We start from the raw sequence: 25544 nt of genomic DNA, 5'->3' as shown, positions 1-25544 counted from the left end.
ATGGATGGGTACATTACTGCTTTGTGGATATGCTTCCGCTTGTACACACACATGCAGAGTCCATTAGAAAGCCACTTTGGTCTGAAGGTCTAGGAAGAGAGGTTTGCATTATGGTGTCCTTCCGTGTTGGAGTGCTGAGTGAGAGATGAGAAGGAGATTTGCTCACTATACTTGGTACCAATGCGCCAAGTATTTTTCATCCTCCCCCCGCCAAATGCTCCCTACCAGGATATGGCATTTTCTTGAGAAGAAAAGACCTCGTGTAGGTGAACCTCTTTCACAAATTTTTTATTTTTTCAGTTTTATCTGATATGTCATTTTTAAGTTTTGTAGATAGTCCACACAATCTATATTCTGATTGCTATATTCTGAGTTTTCTTGACACTGAATAGGATGAATACAATGAGAAATTTTGAAAAGTTGTATTTCATTGGTATTTTAGAATAATGAAAAATGTAAACCTTTGCTCACTGTCCTAAGTTTAAGATGATGCTTTACAAGTTCTCAGAACACAGGGTGGGGGAAGGGGAGAAAAACAGAAGGAGTCTGGAAGAGTTATATCTTTTCTTTAACATCACCAATGAGAACTTTTTATGTACCCTACATTATATAAATAGAGTTTAACCAAAAACATAGAAAGTGGGCAGTATAACAATATAAGAATAAAAACATAAGAGAATTAAAGAAAAGCTACACCATTCCATTTCAGCAATTAACTGCTTTCATTGAAAAATGAATTGACAGTTAAAACACATTTTACAATATACAGATTCATTAGTTCTTTTTAAAAAGCAAACAAACAAAAACACATGGTGACATGCAATACCAGAATGTATTTTAAACTGTTGGGACATTGCTACAAGATCTTTATGTTACTATATGCCGAATAAAGCCTGAAAAGAAGTCTGCATCATTTTTATAATCATAATTTTTCAAGAAAAAAACAAGCTTCCCATTCAAGTATGAAAGTAATTTTTTCGCTTGTAATTAATTAGCAAATTGGTAAAAAAGTAATGTAAAAAAATAAAACTGGAACAAGAAAGAACTCATATAGGTCTCATTGGTCCTACAGCAGAAATAGAAAATCTAACTAGAAACCCTCAAAGAAATATACATCAAGTAGAAAGCTACCTCAAAATTAATATACAGCACATTTCAGCCTGTGATTATTTCTCTTCTCTAAACATAGATGAGTGTAATACATAATGTATTTTCTTCCAAAAGGCTTTAGACCATAACTGCAAACCATGGATCGGTACTCCAGGCAAGCTAAGTCTCACTTACTACTCTTCACAATGCCATTTGCATGTGCCTTATGCATCTCCCTCAAAGTTCTCTAATAATGAAGCGCTCCTTCCACCTTTAAAAAAATCCTTCCTTTGTCTTACCATTTCCCATTCCAAACAACAACTAGATTTTAAAAAAATGGACCCGCTAGTCTTTCCAACATTTTCCACTTGAAACTTGTCACTGCTCCATTCCTCTTTCTCAAGTTATTGTTCTCCAGATCCATTCCACTAACATGTTTCGACAGGCTGGTAGCCATGGGCTGAAAGGACTGGCTGGTGGACAAGGAGCAAAGAAGTGGCAGTGTCATGGCAACTTTCATACTCTATTTTTGCTAACCTATGTTTTATTCCTGAAACTGGAAATAATCTTTACCATCTAATCAGAAAATACAATAAAATGCAAATACTATTTGTCTTAATGAGACAGCCTTAGGAAGTCTGTCATAAGAAAATAGAATCCTGCATTCAAAGGTAGCCCAGGAGTTATGATCCTTTGTGTGTTCTGGGGGAGGGGAGCAACTGTCTGGCATTTATGAAATTCCACAGACCCTGCCTTCTCAGGAGTGAAAAGCATCCCGTGACAAGAATGGGAATGGGAGCAATGGAATGTTCCATGGAAAGACTGGGGGAGACCACTGGTCCAGCTGGGAGACCATGAGAAAGGAAGATAAAGAGACAAAATGCCTCACTTCTATAAATGTATGTAATTGTTTTTAACTTACAAATGTACCCAGACATGCCTCAAGGCAGGCCTCAATGCATTCAAGTGTTAAAACAATACCCATTTCATATCACACATGGAATTAAAACATTTGGAGATTCTTTATTATTTTCATATTTCCTACTAAGAAGTTTTTAAAAACAAAAAATAAACAACTTACACAGCCTATGTTTGGCAGGGGAAAAAAAAGTCAGTTATGGATTTCTCCCCCTAAAATCTGACACTTTCTTTAGCTTAAAAAACACTGTTTTGTTAAAATTTTGATTTAAAAAATTATACAACTGATTCTGCATTTCCCAACTACTCTGAGTACTCTGCTTTACAGTGCAACCCAAGACAAGTCAACTACACTAAGTATTTGGGAGGTATACCCTTCTGTACAGCTCGTTTGTAAGCAATGCAAGTGCATAACCGCTACTCTAATATAGTGCTCAAAAGATTAATTGAAACTCTCATAACATCTTCCCCTCTTAGAACAATACGACTGAAGGTAATTGCTGGATGCATCCTTATCTTTTAGTCTTGTGAAACTTGGCATCAAGTCTCTACGGAAAGATGTATGGCAAAACGGTGCCAGTGCTGTTGCTGCTTCTAGAAACAACTGGCAAAAAATATTTAAAGCTAAAATTTATTGCTCCAGATTTAACTTGCAGAACCATACTGTTGTGTACAAACTGTTAATCTCCATAGATGCTCAGACATGATTGTCTCCTTGTGTCTAAACACACAAAATACAAGCTGCTATCTGTACAGTTTACAGTACTGAAACACATATATTTGAAAATGAAGTATAGATATGTACTTTGCAAAGATACATGATTTTACAGCAGGGGTTTACCCAAACTTATTTTTTACAGCCACTTTCAAAATAGACAACAACTTCACTAGTATAGCTAAATTACATTAAAGAAAGAATCAGTGTATTGAAACTAAATAGACTGGCCAATTCCCCAAGCTCCCACATAATTTTTATGTTTTTTCTCTTCTTTTCCTCTTTTTTTTTTGAAGAAACCCCTATACATAAAATGAAAATAATTTCTGAATATTTTCTTCAATGATGGACTAAGCAGTTTCTTAAAACAAGACATTAGTTTGCCCTTCATTTCCAAATGCCTTGAAAATAAGATACACTACTGCTTTAAAAGAACCATCGGAATGCTTCAGCGCTGGGAACAGGTGTTCTCTATAAAAGAAGAGCAAGAAAACAAGTTAAGCTTTCTTTCTATGTCAATATTAAACTAGACTTTTCTCCTTTACACTTCAGGATTATTTTTAGTCAGCAATATACAACATAGTGATTTATGTATTTTAACATCTAATGAAAAGAAATGCTAAATGGTAGAACATTATGAAATCAAATATTAAATTTAATGCTGTTTGAATATACTGATTAAAATATATTGTCCTTAAAAATATAGGAACTACAGCCTGAAACATGTATAGTGATCATAATAAAGGTAGGGTTCAAGCTAACCCAATAGTAGAAAGACTGGCCAGCACAGGTACTTCAAATCTGTATCTGCCCAGCAGGATGCCTGTATCGTTCTGAATGGATCATCTTAGTGTCGGTACATCATACACAGGTGGCACAATCACATTGTGTAATAGGGTTTGTTTTTACTATTTAATTTCCTACACTAATCATCTTTCATGTGAGAAATTTACTAATTTATTTTCCTATTTTTAAAGATAAAAGCAGCTAATCCTATTTAATGTGGGTGGGACATATAAGCATCATATGCAGTTAAGGTGACTATAACTGAATGAACCTACTTTTAACTACACTAACAAAAATGTCACCAAACACTTAAGCTAAAATTTAGACCACTGTTTTTATGTACAAATCACAATAAATTCACACATACACATGCAATTTATATAAAGCTGATATGAAGTATTCTTTTCTGGAGAACTTGGCGGGATAGTAACAAATATCAGGGCAATATTGCCTACATCACTTATCAATTATTAAATGTTAAGCACATTTTTATAACTAATCCAATGAGAATTGTAAATATATCATAATTCTAAAGCCTATATTTTCAAACAAATTAATGTATATGAGACAAATTGATAGCAATCAATGATATTCACTAGAGCATAACTATTCTTTTGTACCAAAAAAATATCAGAAATGCAGCCTCAGCTACTTAGTGAGGCCCTCTGCAACATAGTGAGACCCTGTTTTAAAATAAAGAATAAAATTAGGGCAGGGGATGTGGCTCAGAGGTCAAATGCCCCTGGGTTCCATCCCCAGACCCGCAATATATATATATATATATATATCAGAAATGATTTTCCAAAGGATTAACAAGCTAACACCCAAAGTAAAAACAATCCTTTTAGCAAAAAAAATCATACTATGAGTGTTTTTGTAAGATAAGCGGTAGTTAGGCTTTTCTTCTATATATTATCATTTCAATTGTGTTAAAATAAATAAAAGCTAATTTCAAGAATATGGTTGTGATACCATATTCTTCTTTTTTTGTTTTGAGTTTTTAGTTCATATACATATGTATATATACACATATACACATATATACTCATATACACACATATATACTCATATATACATATACAATATACATATATATATTGTATATTGTATATACTTTTTTCCCAGGGCCAAAGATAAAACCCAGAGCCTTGCGGGTGCCAAGCAAACATTTAGCCACTGAGCTAAATCCCCAACCCCATCCTCTTTTAAGTCATGTATTCTAATGGTATACGTAAAATAATCACGTTAGTAATGAAGGTATATATAAGAAAGCCAAGAGTATATTTTCCTATAAAAGTAAATGAAGAAGATGATTTTATTCCTTAGACCAGTCCAACAACTGTGAAGACTATAAGACAGCTGTTAAATTAATGTTAAATGTTACCAAAAGTTGAGTATCTAAAAACATGTGAACATGCATGCATTCAGATACCTTGTAATACATCTTAAGACAATGATGATAATACTTGATTTCATATTTCAGAAAATACATGAAAAATTTTATTATAAAGACTCTGATAATTGAAATTAGCTTTTATTTATTTTTGTGCACATGAGTTATTTGCTAGGCATTCCCTGTTGTAGTAATATTACCTAAAAATAAAAATATATTAATTGACTAAGACATCAATTATAAATTTAATGAATAAAAATATCCAATTTGGAAGGTAAATCTACACTTATCTGCACTAAAAGAGTTTTTTAAAAACTTTCCTCACAATCAACAATAAGATTCAAAATGAATGTATTAAGATCAAATAAAGAATACGCAAAAATCTAACTTGAGTTCACTATATAGGCACAAAATAATTTTGCTTATGAAGTGTTTTCTCAAAGCTCAAAATAGCTATACTATACTGATAAAAAGTAGTGTCGATTTTAACAATATTTTATTCCTTATCCTAATGATATAATCGGTTTTCTCCCCTCTACATCATTTCCTATCTAGATCCTATTTCCTATTATTATGACTAGTGACTTAAAAAAACTTTACTACTTTTAAAAATTAACTTTCAAATAATAAATTTAACAATTATATGCTCTAATTACACATTTTAATAATTATTAAAGTAACTATATAATTAGAAAACATAATATATCCATCTAATATAAATACTTCACACACACACACACACACACACACACACAGAGTAAATGAAAACTTGAAAGTTTATACCAGATGCTTACTTTCTGGCTGATGCCAACCAAGAATAAATTTTATATAAGTATGCACACTTATATAAATGTAGTCATTTTTAACAAGATAAATTAGATCCAAGTATAACCATGCAATTACAAATCTATGGTTACATACTCACATATGAAAATAAACATGTGCATATATCTTCATATATATTCACATTTATGTGTATATGTATGACAGTGATGCCAACTTACTCTCAGATGCCAACTGGAAACAAGATTATAAATATATACTTATGTAATCTGTAACTTGATAAACATATATGTTTATGAAGATAAATAGAAAAAACATATGAAATACATTTTGTAAATGAGATGAAATCCTTCATTTTGTAAATGAGATGAAATCCTTATGCCTTAGATATGCATTTAAAACTGTTCCAGTTTTTTGTTCTTCCTGTGCCCCTTTTCACTATTCAATTTTACTCCCAATTATTAGAAAAAGTAGGCTTTTAAAATGCCTCCTAGGGTCAAAGGTCATGGTGAGGAAAAGGATGAAACACTTCTCAATGCCTGCTAGCACTGAAGGTACTTAAACAATGGAGCATAAGAAAAGCAGAGCATAGGATTCTATATGAACATAATCTGTCATAAAACTGAATCATAGTGATGCTATTTTGTGATGTTACTGTGGGTACTCTGAAGCTTGTAGATATCCTGTATCCTTATACTAAGAATATGAACAATTTATCACAGATGAAGTGAGAAGATAAGCAGTGAAGTCTATTTTATTTATTTATTTTTCTTTGGTGGTAGTGGGGTTCCTGGAAACCCTGCTACCTCTGGGCTACACTCCCAGACACCCATTTTTTTATATTTTTATTTGGAAACAGGGTCTCTTAAGCCAGTGAGGCTGGCTTCGAACCTGTGCGATCCCCCTGTCTCCGCCTCCCAAGTGAGGGCATTACAAGCATGGGCCACCATGCCCGGCGAAATCTATTTTAAAGGTGACTTTTTCCTAGTTTGGCATGGTGGCACAGCCATGTAATCCCAGTACATAGGAGGCTGAGACAGGAGGAACTCAGGTTCCAAGCCTGCCTCAGCAACTTAGCAAGAACCTGCTTCCCAGTAAAAAATACAGTAGGGCAGGGAGTATAGCTCAGAGGTAGAAGATCACTAGGTTCAATCCTATACCACACACACACACACACACACACACACACACACACACACCAAAAAAAAAAAAACAACTTTTTCTTTATATTGAGATTTTAAGGTCATGAAGCCTAAAAGTTATTAGTTGGGAAATCACCTAAAATAAAACGTGAGAAAAAAATAAATAAGAAAACCACTAGCACACTAATTAGAACAAAATCTCAAGGCACTCACCAAAAACTTGTAAGTTTTCTCTAACACATTTATTTCAGGGTTAAAAAACAGCAGAGCTCTTTAGAGTTGAAGAAGCCACACAAAACCAACCTATATCTACTCACCTGCCTAGTTTTCATCAGGCTCACTGGAAACCAACTGTAAGCCTGGAATGAGTTCTTTTCGGCCAAGCAGAATAGGTGAAATATTGGGTTAAATTATAGGTTATTCATCAAGTCTGTACAAATTTGGGCACACATCTTCACTGATTCTATAAACTAATGAGGTCATCTTTAAAAGAGGACTATTTTAAATGATTCAGGGGCTTGAAATACCAATATGAGAAATTAAATACCCTGACCAGCCACCTTCAGGTTATATAAATTCAAAGACCCAGCTGGGGAATCACACCCTTGATGAGATTACAGTGACTTTCTGCATCTCAGTGATGCTTGCAGAAGATAGTTATCCTGAGTGACAGGAGAGCCAGATTCCCTCAGAAGAGAAGGGGGCAGGGAAGAAAAGAGAACTGAGTTGGTGGGCATTATTTAAGGAAGCCATTCCTGCTTCTGCAGGTGCAAACAGCAGCTCCCAGGAGGCCATTGGAAAACATTGCAGCTCCCATCTAATCTGCAGCTCTACATCTCTTTCTGGTACCTCTGAAAAGCATGGTAATCTAGAGCATCATCTTTACACAGACAGACACAGAATGACCTTCAAGTTTAAACAATGCCTTCTATTTCTACCTAAATAACTTTTTAAAGCAAAGAAATTTCCTTGAATAAAAGAATGGTAAAACCCAAGCTTTACTACGTTTTACATTTACTCTTAAAAATACAGACATAATTAATGTGTCTGGCAGAAATGTGTTTCAGTTTGGCTTTTGTTAAATCAGTAATGAAGAAAAAATTAAACAGCCTAGAATAATTAAGTATCCCAGAAGTTGCCACTGTAAGGATCTGAGACTGTTTCTCTTTTTGGTACATACTAAACAATCATGTGGACTGTGAGCATCATCAGCCCAAGCATACATCCACATATTCTTGTTAGAAAAGGTCAAGTCTAATAAAAAACTCAGCTTCTAAGGGCTGAAAACACAGCATCTATGACTGCACATATAAGGAATATGTGGATTGGTCCATTCATATTTGGATGTAATATGCAAAATGTATTAGAATTTGAAACACTATGCTCAAAACTAATCACTTTTAATGAAGTTAGCCCTGTGGCTCAAAGAACAAATTTGAGATAACTTTTGATGCTAAAATCTACCCTAGAATGCATAAAATTTTAAATTGAGATGATTATAATATTTGAAGTTCCATAACTAAAGTTAAATATATCTTTCCAATATTTATTCACATACTTTCTAATCCAAAAGTTTCAGTGACTCACCTGAGCCTTCCTAATTCTAGTGTGAAATAGGATGGCTCTAATACAATCATTTCTAAGTGCAATTAGTATTTGGGGGTCCCACTGTTCGTACACTAATCAAAAAAATTTTGTACTAGGTTTTAAACCAAGGGGCCATCTGCCTTTTACTTTCAAGCCCATTTTATTTTATTTATTTATTTATTTATTTATTTATTTATTTATTTATTTTTGTGGTACTGGGGGTGGAACCCAGAGGCTTTCTACCTCTGGGCTATACTCCCAGACCTATTTTATATTTTATTTGGAAACAGGGTCTCACTAAGTTGCTGAAAGCCTCACTAAGTAGCCGAGGCTGGCTTCAAACCTGCGCAATCCTCCTGTCTCAGCCTCCCAAGCACAGGGATTACAAGCGTACGCCACCATGCCCGGCTCCCATTTTATTTTTTATTTTGAAATAGTTTCCCTAAGTTATCATATTATACTGCCTGTATAATGCTTGTTTCATCCTTCCAAGTACTGTGATTTTTTAGGTATGTGCCACTGTTCCAAACTAAAAAGGTTACTTTTGCCAGGCAGAATGAACAATAAAATAAAATATTTTTTTTAGGTTTTGCATTTACTATTAATTCAACACAAGGCATAAAATCATTTTCTGATTCCCATATAGTGATGTAAAGTATGATGTTTTTCAACCAAAATCTGAGCAACTTCAAATTGTAGTTAATTCTGCCTTTTGTGAGACCTTTTGGTATACTGTTATCATGGTGAGGAGTCTCACTACGAGTTTCTCAAACTCCGAGGCATCTAAAGTCTTGACATTGGAAAGGCTTACTGTATTTGAGTCTGCCTTTTCACATAAGAATTTGAGCACCTTGAATGAATCAGTGAAATAGTGCTTCAGAAAGTATGTGAATAAATATAAAAAAAGACAATTAATAGACCCTATTGTTTTCCTTTAGTTATTAAAAAATGTTTTAGGAGCCAGACATTGTGGCAGAGGCCTGTAATATCAGTACTTGAGAGGCTGAAACAGGAGGATTGAAAGTTCAAAACCAGTTTCAGCAAGTGGTGAAACTCTCAGCAAACTAGTGAGCTCTTGTTTCAAAACAAAAAAATTGAAAAAGGCTGGAGGTGTAGTTCAGAGCAGAATGCCTCTGAGTTCAACTTCAAGTACCAAACACACACACACACACACACACACACACACACACACACACACACTCTTCCCATAAAACTTTCAAACTTTTGGAATTTTTAGATGAACAAAAGCAAAAGTTTTCCTGATAATGAGAAAATTATTTTTTTATGATTTGATTAAAAGAATCAAATTATCATTAATAGGTTTTTAATCTTTCCTACTGCCAAATTTCAGAATCTACCTGATGAAATTAAACAGTGTAGCACATATACAATATTAGAAATATGAACACATTAATATAAATGAATATAAATTAATATACATACTTGAAAAGTTAACAATCATGATGTATATTGATATTTAGCAAAGATTAACACCTCTCTAATGATAATTTAGCAGAAAGTTTTTCCTATATCATACTTTTAAATAATATTTTATATAAAGCATAGTCTACTAAGCATAATAGAATTGTTGGAAGCACTAATATAGCATAGGTCAGTAGTTATAAAAGAACTATTAATTTATGATAAATGATCATTACACAACCAAATAACTTGGTATTATGAACAAAAACAATTATATATTAATAACCTCACTTGAAAATATATAGATTAATAAAAATATACAGTTTCTACTATATAAATTAAATCTCACTTTGTTCTTCTGACCTATTGGAATATACCATTTTAGTCATTACCCAGATGTAAACTAAAAACGACAGCTAGTATTACCAGTAACTGGCATACTAGGACCACTACCTAAAGGGATGCATTAAATAAGTAATGGATAATTTTATGATTCTTTTCTGAAGGTCTTAATTACAAAGAGCATCCCACTTTTTAGTCTCCAAATTAACATTTGTGGCCAGAATTTCTGTGTTTAAATGTGAGAAATAGAGATGTCCTTCAGCTACTGCCAAAGAGTCTCTCCTCTTCTCCCTTTCTACAATGCCACCCTCATCCCATCACCACCAAGACCTCAGGATTTCAAAGGCAAACATAGGTAACTTCATGAAAAGAAAGGTACGTTTCTAAATTATGTTGCAAAGGTGGTAAGACCATATGGTGGTTGAGCCCGTCAGAAAAACAACTGTCTAAAGGAGAATGTATATGACACATTCTCCTTGAAAAGAAGCAAAATGGCAGCCTAACACTATGATTCACGCTAGTCCAGAAGTGACCCCAAAAGACACTCTGATTTAGCTCTAGTTTCTAAGTCATCACTTTCTTTAGGCAAGTTTCTTGATTAATGTTAATTAATTAATTAAATGTAAAATATTTCAAAACAAATAAATTTATTGTTATAAAAATGAGTAGTTTAGGGATTAAATGCTTTTTGATATATAAAAATAAACTATAATATGATACCATGGGAAGCAGAGAAGAAAATTTTCAATGATATACCAATTAAAAGAGTATTTTTCAAAAATGACTTTGCATAATATTCTAGTCTTATATGTAAGAGAAAGTATGAAAATAAATTTAAATAAGTAAGCAAAATTTAGATTAATAAAATCTATACTACCTTGTCAAGAATGAGTGAAATATGTAGTTTTTATTTATATACATTCATGCTTATATTTCATTTGTATGCACATACAAATACATGTAGCAATAGAATCTTAATATCTATGTATGTATAAATGAATTTCTATGTGGATATAAATTTTAATAATTCAATCTTCAATCAAAGTCACTCTCATAATTCCTGTTGCAACAATACCTCTAGGCAATATCATTGGTAATTAGCTACCGAAAAACAAAACAAACTTGTTTAACAATTTTAAAAGTGCTGATCAATTTTGGTGATAGTGAGTTGTATCAACTTTATTGCTCTTTTATTGAGAAGAAATATTTATGTAAAATATGAGGAAATACAAGGTCACAAAAACTATTGAGGACATTTAATGTGACAAAGTTATGATTTGAACAGCCTCTAATTTTTATTAAATAAAATATAATGGTTACACTGAATATCCATAAGTAATTCAAGCCATGATGTTCTCTTTATTATAGACCTGAGAATTGGAAAAATATTTATTTTTTGGTATTTGTAAAAGTGAAAATGATAAGGTTACTAGAAAATGTTCTCTTGGGCTAAGTCAAGTAGCATTTTGGTTGTGGTCATTTCATTTTTTTTTTTTTTTTTCAGAATCTTTCAGATAAAAATCCAATCCCTGGGACAGGCCTCACCTAGAAACCCCTGCAATTTTATGTCTACAAACTACTAAGAGTGATTCAGAGAACATTAATTCCAAATATTTCAGCCAATTAGATGTTATCATAAGAATAATGTGCTTAGCTAAAACTATGCCCCCAAGAATAACATGTGAGCTTTTAGAATCTGTATTTCTTTATTAGTTCTATTCCTCCTTTCCTTCTTCTCTCCCTTCCTTTATTTTAACTACAAGTACCATCACCTATTGCTCCAATTCACAATCATTCTGTCTTTGCCTTTTTGGTCATATTCTTTAATACTTCTTTTAAATAATAAAAGCTAAAGTAAAAATAATTTTAATTTAATTTTTTCAAGGTTTTTACATATTTCTTAGATCATTAGAAATTTATTTTGATTCCCCTACTCTCATTAAAAGGATATACACTATAAAGCACTCCCATTACCATGGTTTTAGAACATATATTAGGTTCTAATTTACCCACAGAAAATTTTCATGGATTATCCCTTTTCCCACAAGTATCAGGTGCTCCATCTTTGTGCAAACACAATCAGATTCACTTAGCTAACTAGCAAATAACGTAATAAGCCTAACTTTGACTTAGGCATAAAGTTTATAAGAAACAGTGATTGATAACATTTTTATCATTTTTCTGGAACCTTTTCATTGTGTTCAATTGTGTATTTTATAGGAAATTCTTATATAACCACTTAAAATTATGCTAATATATTTTAACGTTTGTCTTTTTAATAAGTACAGATGGCCTCAATATCCATCGTTAATTTTGAGAGCTATTTTTCTCATTTGGGCCTTTATTTCTAATTGTAGATCTGAAAATTACTCTTGAGGAGAAAATTTTAAAAAGAAAGAAAGAAAAGAAAAGCTACTTAGTTTCTCTGTAAATTGTTTTTCTCCTATGGAGAATGAACAGAAACATTTCTGAGTGGTTCTAGTAAGCCTAAAATCAGATCCATGACATTTTCCCATAAACTTAAGGTCTTAACCCTTATTACTCTTTATTTAAACCATACTCAACTGACCTGGAACATGACAATCCTTTCTGCCAATATAGTCCTATCTGAATTATCTTAAATCTGTAGCAACCCTGTAGCATGCCTGCCCAATTGCCGACCTTCCTCACTTCACTTTGTTTCATTTCATTTCTTTCCTCCCTCCCTCTCTCTTCCCTCCCTTCCCTTCCTTCCCTCCTTCCCCTCCTTCCCCTTCCCTCCCTCCAGTCCTCCTTTGCTGTTTCCCTTCCCCTCCCTCCCTCCCTTGCATTCTTCCTTTCCTTACTACTTTATGTCTTCCAATATAGTAACTTTTTCTTTTTCAGGTGAAACAAAGGTTCCTGGTGTCTATAAAATATGCGTTCATATGGAACAAAACCTAAGTACTACATCACAGAAACACATGAGGTGACAAGAAGAGTTCAGATCAGTCTCTGTGTGTGGTACTGGGTACTGGGGGTTAATTCCAGGGGCATTCTACCTCTGAGCTACACCTCCAGCCCACCTCTTTTTTTTTTTTAATTTTAAAACAGTATGTCACTAAGTTGCTTAGGGCCTTGATAAATTGCTGAGGATGGCCATGAACCTGTAATCCTCCCATCTCAGCTCTCCAAGTACTGGGAATATAGACATGCACCACCATGCCTGGCTACTAGACTGTATTATATATCCGGATGTAGAAGACTAAGGATCAGTCAATAAATCTTAAGGTTTTTATAAAGAAGTGTGAGATTGTTTCCACAGTTTTCTAAAATTTTAATCATACCATTTAAATTTTTTCCATTTCGTGAAATTAAAAATATGAATGGGAAATTACTTTTGATGAAAGATCTAGAGTTGAAGAATTATAAGGGAATTGAACAAAGGCAATTAGGAATAAAGAAAAGTTTTGATTCCTTAAGCCAGGGTTCACACACACACACACACACACACACACACACACACACACACACAAATATATCCAGAGAATTTAATAAGCTTAGTCGATAACAGTTTCTACCTAAAAATTTGTTCAGTTGAAATTAATTTACCAAGGGCTCACTATGTTCTTAGTAATACCACATATTTATGAATATACAACATAGGTACAGACCTACCTAGGAAAAGTAAAGACACACTATTTACAGAAACATACTTAAGTTTTACTCCTTATCTTGTTAACAATTTTCAAAAATAATCTCTTTCCCCACTACAGACTTGTTCCATAGTGTTCTTGCTGTTGCCATACTAGTGTTTATGAAATATTTGACCATAACCAAGTTAGAAACACATTCTACATAGCAATCCAGTACATGCATTCACATATACTCATGTAAACATACATAACTGAAACTGTCGTTTAACAATACTCACTACATGCCATGCATTTATGTGTTTTCTGCTCCATTCTATTCTATTCAACTTTCTAGAAACCCTGGTGGTAAGCTAAAACATTGGTTTCACAAATCAATAGCCTATTGTAACCTGCAGCTTAAAAATATGCACAACTCCATAAAACACACCACCACATCATGGAAAACCATATTCATGTGAAGAGCATCATGAAAGGAAATTCCCAAACAACTCCATTTCATAACTCCACATGTAACAGCCTTGCAAAAAAGATAAAATTACTTCTTTGGGGATAGAAACAAGCCAATATCCTCTATTTTATGTCTCACGGATGAAAAGAGGAACACAGAATATTTAATGTTTAATACAAGATTTCACATTTCAGTTATCATTTACCTATAGCTTGTCATTGGTTTTTTTATTCTCAGCTCCCTTAAAGTCATCACTTAATCAATAAAAAGAATACTTTCCATAGAAAAGTCATGCCCCAGCACAACTATTTTTCTACCCCTGATTAATCACCACTAATTATCACCATTTCCACACAACTAAATCTATATAGTCTTTTTTGAAATTTTATTTTATATATTTATACTCTAAAGTTTGAGAGAAAATATATCTTCTTCAGAATTGGCCAGATTTGCTGAACTCCACAGAAATGTCCATCATTCTTCCTGATCTATAAGCACATAACCCTCTCTCTCCTCATCCTGCTTGGCCTCCATCCTTCTGATGCTACTGTCAATCATCCAGTTGTGGCTTGGTGTTTTTAGCCAGAAACAGCACTTTCAGCCATTTTTTCCTACAGTTTAACACTACTTTTTCAAGACTGTTCTTTAAACTATGAATTTAAATGCAGATGAGATACAAATGGGATCTGATTTTCTACCCATCTTGGAAGCATTCTTTTTTTAGTTATACTTTGGGTTTATTCAAAGGTGTAAGTAAAAATAGCACCAGCTATGACACATTCTGCTCCCCCTTGTCGCTAATTCATCTGTCACTCCACTTCATTTAGCCTCAGCCTGACTCTCAAACCAAATGTGTTGAGTCAAGTCATGAAAAAGTTATCTTCCTTCTTTTTGTATTTTCCATTCTCTATAAACCTTCCATAACTGCTGAAAGAAAACAGACATCGATACCCCACCTCGACAAGTCCTCACTAGATACTGCGTTGCATCCTGGAATAAGTTCTCTTTCTTCTTTGGTCTTAATTTTTCTTGGTTAGTATTTCAAATCTTTTAGGAATTATCACTATTTTCTGCCCAAAAGAATGCAGCTTTTCCTATCATTGTTTTAACAACTCTTTTCATTCTGCGAGTACTTTTGTCATATTAAAAATAATCTCATTATATATCTCAAAATAATATTTACCTGTTTAATTTCCTACCTGTATTAATATATATTCACATTTTAACTACTTGTTCAATATATTCAATTTCCATTATTTGTTAAATATGGTCTTCAAATAGAATTCACGAGAAGCATTTAGTCATTTCTTCTTATAGAGATTCTCTTGAACTTGCTAATTCACATTTAGAAAGACCCTATTTCTGTTCAGAAAAAGAAAACAGTAGCCAAATGTTATTGGATTAGTCATGTGAAACACACGCATGTACCACACACCTGTGAGAAGGTATAGAAATGAGCGTGGAAGTGTTCCTGCTGTAAGGGAGGAAAGAGAACACTATTCTAATCTGGCTCCCACATCCACTGACTTCACTAGGTTATTTTCTCAGCCTCCTTGGGCATTTGAAAAGTATGGGAATGAGAAAACTTTATTGGACTTATCTCTACACACATGATCTTAAGCCCAACTAGGAGATTAAAACAAATGTGTGCATGTATGCCACCATCACTATGAAGTACATTATGATGTGAGCCTCTAATGCTCCAAATACCTATTAAAAACACTAGAAAATAGTCTACCAGGGGTTTACCATCTGAAAACAGTAAGTGACTTGTTGATGTATTGAATCATCTCTAACTCTAGTTGTTTGAAAGCATTTTTTTTTTCATTAATGACTGCAAGTCAGTGAAGCCAAGTGTAGTGGTACATCTGTAAATACACTTGTAATCCCAGTCCTTGGGAGGTCAAGACAAAAGAATTGTAAATGTGAGGCCTGCCCTGGCAATTTAGCCAGACCTTCAGCAACTTAGTGAGGTCCTGTTTCAAAATAAAATCTAAAACAGGGCTGGGTGTGGAGCTTGGAGATAGAATGTCCCTACGTTCAATCCTCAGTATACACATACACACACATGTGCGCACACACAATCTGAGAAATTATATAGCATCTTTCACTTTGCAAAAAAACATTAATCTATTTGTAATACTAAAACATGGTAAAGTACATGGATATCAGGACCTCCATTTGATGGGGAAATAGGTTTAGAGAAGTTATGCTGCTGCACCTTACTTTGTTTAACTGGTAAATAACTTCAGATTACTGATTCTTTCCAGATCCTCTTCTATAACAATGTGGCCCAGATTTTTTTGGAGGAGGTGTTGGTGGGGGTGGGACCAGAGAATTGAACCCAGGGACATCCTACCTCTGAGCTATACTCCCAATCCAATTGTATTTATTTATTTAAATTTTAAAACAGTGTCTCACTAAATTGCCAGGGTTCTCACTAAATTGCTGAGGCTGGCCATGAAGCCTCTATTCCAGTCTCAGCCTCCCAAGTACTAGGATTAATGGTGTGCAGCACCACCATGCTTAGCTCCAAATATAATTTTTAATTAAAAAATAGTCAAAGTCAGAAAACTAGTAGCATATTTCCTAAATATAATTTTATTTGCTTCTGTATCAGCTTAAAATATATACCTTGAATGTGAGTTGATTGACAAAATTCATTGGCTATTTTGCCACTGTTTATTGAATAAGAAATGTAATGTGAAATAGATGTGTTAACTATTAAGAAAAAAAATCAGCAAATCTATCTATGGAGTCTTATGTTCTTAAAATAAATTAAGAGGAAGCCCAGGAGTTTCACAGAGAAAAAAAGATTTCTCATAATGTTTTGGAGTAGAAGTTAACAAGCCTGCTGGGATCCTTTTAGCCCCTGCAGAGCTATGTCTTCAACATTATTAAATGGCTGTCGCATCTGAAGTATGGTGCAACATAACTCAATAAACAACAGAAAACATTTGATGCTGAATAGAGGGAGGCTTCTAGATTATCCTGCAGAATCATTCAATTTCAGGACAGGTGTTTGCATGTCATGGAACAAGATATGACTCAAGGATAAAATCACTCCTGTACCCCACCTTTGATATTTTGAAACTCTTAAGGATAATAGCATAATACAAGATTTAAAAAAAAAAGCACAAGAACAGGCAGAAATACTAAGGGACAAGTGAAAATATGCATGCACAAAATCATCAAAATTTACAGATTACCATAAAAATGATTTTCTTGAAAACAAGTTTTTATAAAAATTTATTTTCCTAAAGGATTATTCCTCCTCAGCCAAGATCATCTGACATTTTAAGAAGTGACTAAAAATCATATTATTAAGAAAAATTAAAGACCTTAACATATACTTCTGGTTCATTTTGGCTTTTATAAAATTAACTTAGGAAAAAGGGGAAAGCTGAAAGTGGTCTTTCAAGTTATATATTTACATGAATCTTTTAACTTTCAATTCAACCTATTACTTTAGCTAGATATTTTTATACAATAAATGCAAGTTTCTTTTTAGTACTTTCTATAATGTAAACAGAAATAAATGTAAAAAGTAGAAGCATATGCACTTTCATGAAATGTACTGAATAATGAGATAATTTGTTAAGCTTTTTCTGAGCAAAATTAAATAGTTTACTGGTAAAAGTGAACTACATATCAGACAATCTGACCAGTCGAGGGAGCAATAAATTCTAAGAACATCAACAACTTTAGACTTCTTAAAAGCACATCTTAAATCTATATGTATTAAGATATACTCAAATAGTTTGAATGTTTAACTTTGTATCCAAAAAAAGAAAAACCACCCAACAGTGTTTCTAGAATCATCTCCACATGTGTCTTCAGTTCCCAACATGGTAGACAATGTTCCAAATAGAAAAAATATGTATGAAATGCCCATTCTTTTGGCACACTTTGGAAAATTTTAGCCTTATGAACTATTTTGTTACATTTTTCTATCTATAAATCTGACTATGCAGAAATGAATTCTTAATCCATAAAAATAGATGGCTGAGACCATTCAAAATCTGATGCAATATTTAAATAATCTATCCATAAAACACTTTTAAAGTCAAGTAACTTTTGTTACCTTCCTTGGTAGGTATACTTTCCCTTCTCGCCCAAATATTTTTATCTAAGTATAGATATACTTTAAGTCTAAGGTTTAATGTTATTTAATTTGTTCTTAATGACCTTCTCTTTTGTGGTTCAATTTCAAACATATCTTTCCGTAGCTTAATTTACAAGTGGAATTTGAATGCTTTTTTAACTATTCCTAATCATCTAAAAATCGCTTAGATTTTACATGATGTTTAGATGGGTGAGGGTTTTTTGTTTCATTTAAGAATTATTAAAATGTATGTGTTCTTTAAAAAACTTTTTTACTATTATAAATAGGAAATTGTATGTATTTAGCATGTACAATATAATACTTGATATATATAAAAGCAACTTGGGTTTCTTACTATTTGTGGAATCTTTTTGCTACATTACTTAAATGTTATATTACAATGTTTTACATACTATCATTTTGTTTAAATTTTGTTGAAAATTTTCTATGTCTTTTGGCCAATTATATAGTTGCATTTTTGTATTAAAACAAAAATTTGTATTTCCTGCTGGCATGTTTTGAGTTCTTGAAACAAAAATTGAAACCCCACTTTTAAATTATAACATAAAATGACACACTGGAGAATGTTTCAATTTAAAACATGGACATTCATAATTTATCTATAATTTTTAAGTCACTAAACTTCAAAACCTTATGACATGTTTAATAATCAACTGATTTTACTAATTATACAGGCTCTGAATTTGAGTGGCACACCTATTTTATGTGTGGTCAACAGGTGAAGTTCCTCAGGAGGCAGGTGCCATCTTCCTGCACAAAATGCACAGGATACTTGGTCCAGAATTTGCCACATTTGTGGATAGGGCTCTTAGAATTTAGCATGTATATGAAATATGTTATCCCCTGCCCCCTCAAAAAAAAAAAAACATTTCTGAATCAAATTACTGAGTCTGAGAGCCATGCATGACATACTAATACCACCAGTACTTGGGAGACTGAGACAGGAGGATCACAGGTTCAAGACCAGCCTCAGCAACTTAGCAAGACTTTCAGCACCCCAACAAGACTATGTTTCACAGCAAAAGATAACAAAAGATAAAAAGGACTGAGACTGTAGCTCAGAGATAGAATGCTCCTGGTTTAATCTCCAGTAACACACACACACACACACACACACACACACACACACACACACAGTTACTGAGTTTCGGGTAGTATCTGGATGTTTTTCACCAAACCCCTTATATCAATTCAACTTGTGGAAATATTATTGTTCCCCTGAACATTCTTCAGATAAATTTTTAAAAGAAAGAACATGAAAAAAAAAAAAGAAAGAAACAAAACAGGACCATCTTTTTTCCTGATTTTCCAGTTTCTCAACATCTTCCTTATAAAGTGCTGGCAGTGTGTACCTTGCAGCCAAGAGGGCCAGGAGTGGGGGCAGGGAAACCTCCTGAGGCACCATTTACTAATGTAATTCCATAAATCACCTAATGGGAGAGAAACCAGATCTGTGTGGTCTCTAATGCCGTCCCACTGAGATCAATCATGTCACCTGAGCAACATTTAGGGACTAAGAGGCTTGGGTTGCCTAAGGGACAACTTCATCCCTTGAGCTATATCACTTTGGGATATTTTAAAAAGTTCCATCTTCATTATCGGAAACGTAGGTGTGAATGTAAATACTTTGCAAGATACAGAGGCTTGTTATATAACTTCACATCACAAGAATCATCCTATATGACCTCATGTTTTTAAAAGCCTACAAACTTAATACTGATCATTGAGGGCATAAGGCTTTTAAATAAATTTTGTCACACAAGGGCTGTGTATAACAACTGTTTTCAACAACATGTTACTAATTTTAATACAGTAATTTACTAAATAGACTGGAGATTTGCAAATATACAGTGCAATAAAATAAAAAAAACTAAATGTTATATATGCATCATCATACTGAGTATTATAAAGTGATTTTTATTAAAATATTTTTCAGCATTAAAAGATATTTATAAAGTTAGAATAGTATAAGCCAGATGTGATGGGGCATGCTTGTAATCCCAGCATTTGGGAGGCAGAGATTGGTGGACAGCCTCAGCTACTTAGTAAGGCCCTTCACAACTCAGTGAGACCCTGTTTCAAAAATGAAAAGACTAGATAATACGGCTGGGAGTGTAGCTCAGAAGTATAATGCCCCTGGGTTCCATCCCCAGTACAGGGGGAAAAAAAAAAGAGTAGTGTAGAATTGAAAACTTTATCAAGGAATGCTAAAGAGGCAGCCTTAATAAAAAAAATATGTGCAAGCATTTCAACACATCCACGTGGTGTGTCTTCATCTCATTTTACTTGCCCTGAAAATATCTGATCATGCCTCCAATCTTTGAGATGAAAACAAGTCAAAAGCAATGGGCCATGAGGTTCCAAGTGATAACTGAGTCTAAAAGTTACAATCATGACCCAGATGCTCATTGTTGTCCTTAATTTAAAGCCAATAAATATTAGCTATTGAGTGTATACTTCAATTCTACAGATACTATTCATGCTGCATCCCCAGATCACTACCCTTAGAATGCATCCTATCCAAACTCCCAAGTGTTTCCTCAGAGAGTGAACCCAGTTGAACAGGAAGCCAGGCCAGCAAGAACTTCTCCTGGCCCTAAGTCAGCTCCTGGTTGGTTCAGTCACGTAAGACCAGCCAGTGTGAAGTGTGTCCAGCTGGATTCCTAAACCCCAACTTGTGGTTCCACATGGGTTTAAGGTAGACACATGCCGCCAGCACCTTGTTAATGACCTAGAGAGTATCTTACAAACGTTTAAAAGAGTTTCTTTCTGCCAAATTGAATTTCACTAATCATCTTAGCCCCAAGCCACAAGACCATGCTCTGCTAGGAAGAATTTTCAATTAGGAGGACATCTTCAGACTTCCAGAAGGGGAAAGATGCGCTCCCTCTTTGTCCTAGACCTCGCCTTTGAAGATCAACAGAGAACTTTTGTGCATAGGACTTTTCAAAAAAGAAAGATGTGATCATTCTATGGTAAATCCCAAAGAGATCGCTAAGAAATTTAAAAATTATAACAAGTTAGTGGGAACACTACCAAAAGAAAAAAAGTTAATGTATGAAACCTGCTTAACCTGACACGTAAGCATAAAAACTTGTGCTGAAAAATCTGTCATGTCAAGTTCGTCCAGAGTGGTGACTTACTATAACAATCAGAAGTATTCAGTGGTCCTCCTACTTCATACCCTCAATGTGGATGCATGAGTATAGTTTCACACATATTTTAAAAGAAACTATAAATCATATAGTCTTTATCAATTGGAAACTGAGAGAAAACTTAAGTATCAGTTGAATGTTAGTGAATGTTAGTCTTCCATGGCCTTCCAGACCTAGAGAAGTTATAAGGAATTAATTCAGGAAAGACAATTCAGAAGTTAATTCTTGCCACCTAAGAAAACCATCAGCCTGTACTATATAGTTGCTCTTATCTTTGCTTAAAAGAATTGGCAAAGAAAATATAATAAACCACAGTGCAGTAAAGTTAAACTTCCAACACAGACACAATTTCTAAGAAGGAAAAATGCAATATTTTAATGACACTTATCATAACCAATAGCGATGTCCATATAAATACTGATATTTTTTTAGAAACCCAAAGTGCTATCTGCCTTGATTTATATACTAAGAGGGAAAAGAAGAGTTTATACCTTCTTTAGATTTAGACCAGCAAGAAAGATCTTAAATACTTATCTTTACCCTTTTAAAAATTACTTTGGAGTTATTCATAGAGAAAACTTCTCCAAGAATGCTCACAATTATTAACAGATTGTACAGGTACCCTTTAGGGAAACTTGTAAGAGACTGCCATCCTACAATCCAATCCACAGGATGTTTCCAAGTACCAAATCCACCACCTATATTCTTCTTTATGAAATCTGCTCTCCTCTTTATATTTCATCTATAATTTCCATTCTTTTTGTTTTACTCAGGATACCACATGCAATTTTCATCAAACACATCAGTCTCTTCATTTAGCATAATTAAAAGCCTAATTTAACAATTACTTTAGTAATCATGGCTACAGGGTCTGTTTTAAAGACACACAGTTAAGAGAAACTACCATTGACCATATAAGGCAGGTATCAAACCAAAACTCTGCTTGGTGTATAGGGCTATTTTGCAACCACAGAATGGTTAGTTTGTCAAATGCAGAACCTAAAGGAAATATTTCTTGTTTGTTCTGTAACTGAGTTGTAGAAATCATTTATTTTTGCAACTATGTAAACTTATTTGAAAATCCCCATTACCTGCCCTCAAAGTAACAAATTGTATGCTTTAATTCTAAGTCCTTTCTCCTTAAAAATTCCTGGTAGTCCTCGGATATATATACTACTTTTTCTTTCTTTAAAAATACCAGATACTCAAAAAATAAAATAGAAGACAGAAACATTCTGTTCTGTTGCAGAGAAAAAACTACTACAGGAGGGTTGAAAAATTTTCCTTTGAGTCCAGGTATTTTTACCTCAAAGAATATATAGGTGTACACGTGTGTGTGTGTGTGTGTGTGTGTGTGTGTGTGTACACATATACATGTAAAACACAGGCTTATGTGCCACAAATTGTGTCTTCACTGTTAGAACTGGACCACAGTGTCTTCTCTTAACCAGTAAATATATAGGCTATGATGTGTCCCATTCAGAGATTTTTTTTTTTTTTTCTTTTAAAAAGGAAGAGGGGAGCATTTCAAACCAGCAAGGGAAAATACTGGCCACACTAAATGTGAAACCCCTGATTCTTCAGACCAACTGTGCCCCCCCCAAATAAAAAGGAGGGGCACCCAGTCCTGCAGGGGGGGCGGTAACCTGTGAAGTGCGACTGGGAGTGGGTGGGGTGGTGGAGAGGCCATGCCCTCCGCAAACCACCTACAACTCTCTCTCACAACCCGAAGGAAGCTTCAGAAAAGGGATACTGCATCTTGAAGCCAGACCAGAAGCCCTGCAGGGGAGAGGAGAGGGGAGTGAGGAGGGAAGGGGGGAGACCGGGAAACAAGAAATCATCTCCTCTGACCTCTAGCGAAGTGCCAGGTTTTTTCTTTAGCTCTTCACATTTTCTAAATTTGCAGATCTGGTGTCCCGTTTTGCGGTTCCTGCAACTGCTGCAGACGCCACAGTTGATGAGCCTCTTGCAGGGCACGCAGACCCCACACCTTTTCCTCTTCTTCTTGGCCGGGTTGGCTCCGCCAGCTCCCCCTGAGGAGGACGAGGAGGAGGAGGAATGATTCTGCGGGCAGTCTGCCAGATTGGCAATTTGAAACGCACTGTCTGTGACGGCTGCTGAGGCTGCTGCGGGGGAGTGAAGGGCTGTCATGACGATGACCCCTGGAGGTAATGAGATGCCCCCTAAAGCCGGGATAGCGGAAAAAGTCCCCACGCGCTCGGGGAGATTCATTATCTCTGCTTCAGCAGCGCCGCATTTGAGCTTGTTCATGCATTCCCCCGCCAAAGGTCTGCAGTGTTCGGGGGATAAGGTGGAGAGGAAATTAGTATTTGCCATTTGCAACGACGGCTCTGGCGCGCAGCCAGCCTTCCCCAGCCGCTGGGAGTCGTTTCGGTGGTGCAAGCCGGTCCTGCCGCCGCCGCCGCCGCCGCCGCCGCCCCCGCCGCCCCCGCCGGCGGGGAGGATGGCGGAGGCGGAGGCGGAGGCGGAGGCGGCGGCCGAGGAGGATTTCCTGCCGCCCCCGCCCCCGCCGCCGCCGCCCCCGCCCCCGCCGCCGCCCCCGCCGCTGCCCCAGAGCATGGCGGTGGCGGCGGCGGCGGTGGCCGCGTTGTCGCAGTTCCAGGGGGACATGCCGATGCGCGCGGCGGCCGCGGCGGCGGCGGCGCTGCTGGGGAAGATGGGGGTGGTGATGCGCGCGATCTTGGCCGCCTGCGGGAAGGCGCCCCCGTTGGTCTTGTAGAAGGAGGTGGCGAAGGAGCGGTAGCGCTCCATCTCCGAGTTGTAATCCACAAGGCTGTTGAGGGCCCCCTCGGGCAGGTGGCTCTCCTTGGGCAAGCCCGGCGCCTCGGGGCTCGGCCCCGGCTCCACGCAGACGTTGGTGTTCATGGTGCAAGGGGGGAAGAAGGGGTGCAGGGTGGAAGTGGGGACCGGCTGGTCCGACCCCTGGGTGGGAAAGGGGGAGAGGTGGGGGGGCGGGAAGGGGGTGATGGTGGTGTCGGGGTGGGGGCCGGGGCGGGAGGGGAAAGTGGGGCCGGGTGGGGCGAGCAAGGTGAGGGCCGCTTTATTCCTCTCTGGGGCGCATTTCCACAGACGGCGAATTCCCCGGCAGCGTCTTCCTTGGCATTATCCTCCAACTGTTACAACTAAAATAAAGAAAGTCATTCCAACGAGCTGCACGAGGAAGGAGATTAAAAATAAATAAACAGCCTCCCCGGCTACCCCCGCCGCAGACCCCCGAACGCCGCTCCGGTCAGGTCGTTTGCATAACAATCGTCGAGACGCGACCCCCGCTTCCACCCCCAACACTGCCTCCGCGGCTCCCTCCCTCCCCCCCCCCCCGAAAACCACAGCTCCTCCCCCCGGCTGCTGTTACCCTCCTGAGAAAATGTATTAATAGCCAGGATACCCAGGGAAAGCGGGAAGACGGGGGTGACGAATGCCGAGGGAAAAGGGCAATTGGAGTGCTAAAGACATGCAAATCAGGGTGGGAGGGCGATACTACCTATAAGCAGAGGGCATTTAAACATTATGAAATGTGTGAACAAGCGCTGCCTGGGCATGCAAATGCTGTAAAGTAGAAAACAGCAAAGGCCCTATGAGGGAAATGAACAGGAAATTAGCAAATGAAGTACTGAGAAAGTCTACAATACATCCGAGTATAAACTGTAAGCAAACACAATACAACTGAGAGCTGAGAGCCTGCCCACATACAATCTGAACTAAAGAGGCAGGGAAAAAAGGACTACCAGCTGCCACAGTGTCCTTCTGTGTCTGCGGTCATTAGTTTGAATCCCAGCACAGCTGGCTCTGTTAGGGTCTTAATTCAATGGACCAAGGACAGGTCTCAATTGTACAAGCCATTTGGTGGAGGGGCTTGGTGGGGGTAAAAGGGTGGTGTTTTACTTGTCTAAAAGAAAGGAAGAAAAAAAAAAAAGATTGACTAGATAAAATTAAAAAAAAAAAAAATACAAGCAATGTCACAGGCTTTTTACCAAGTGTCTGCAGCCTCTGTAAGAATATTCCC

The 25544-nt window shown here is 36.1% G+C and overlaps 1 protein-coding gene across 1 annotated transcript; it reads right to left on the bottom strand.

Moving 5' to 3' along the window:
* Positions 1-3148: 3148 nt before the first annotated feature.
* CXXC4 (CXXC finger protein 4) lies at positions 3149-24406 on the bottom strand (the record flags this gene model as incomplete). Its single annotated transcript, XM_080698079.1, has 2 exons — positions 3149-3193; positions 23372-24406. The coding sequence occupies 2 exons, from the start codon at positions 24404-24406 to the stop codon at positions 3149-3151; spliced, it is 1080 nt and encodes a 359-aa protein (XP_080554205.1).
* Positions 24407-25544: the final 1138 nt, after the last annotated feature.

Source organism: Muscardinus avellanarius (genome assembly GCF_963383645.1).
Source record: "Muscardinus avellanarius genome assembly, chromosome: 6".
In the NCBI taxonomy this organism is placed as follows: Eukaryota; Metazoa; Chordata; class Mammalia; order Rodentia; family Gliridae; genus Muscardinus; species Muscardinus avellanarius.
The sequence above is the reverse complement of the archived record's forward strand: the minus strand, read 5'-3'. Positions and strand labels throughout refer to the sequence as shown.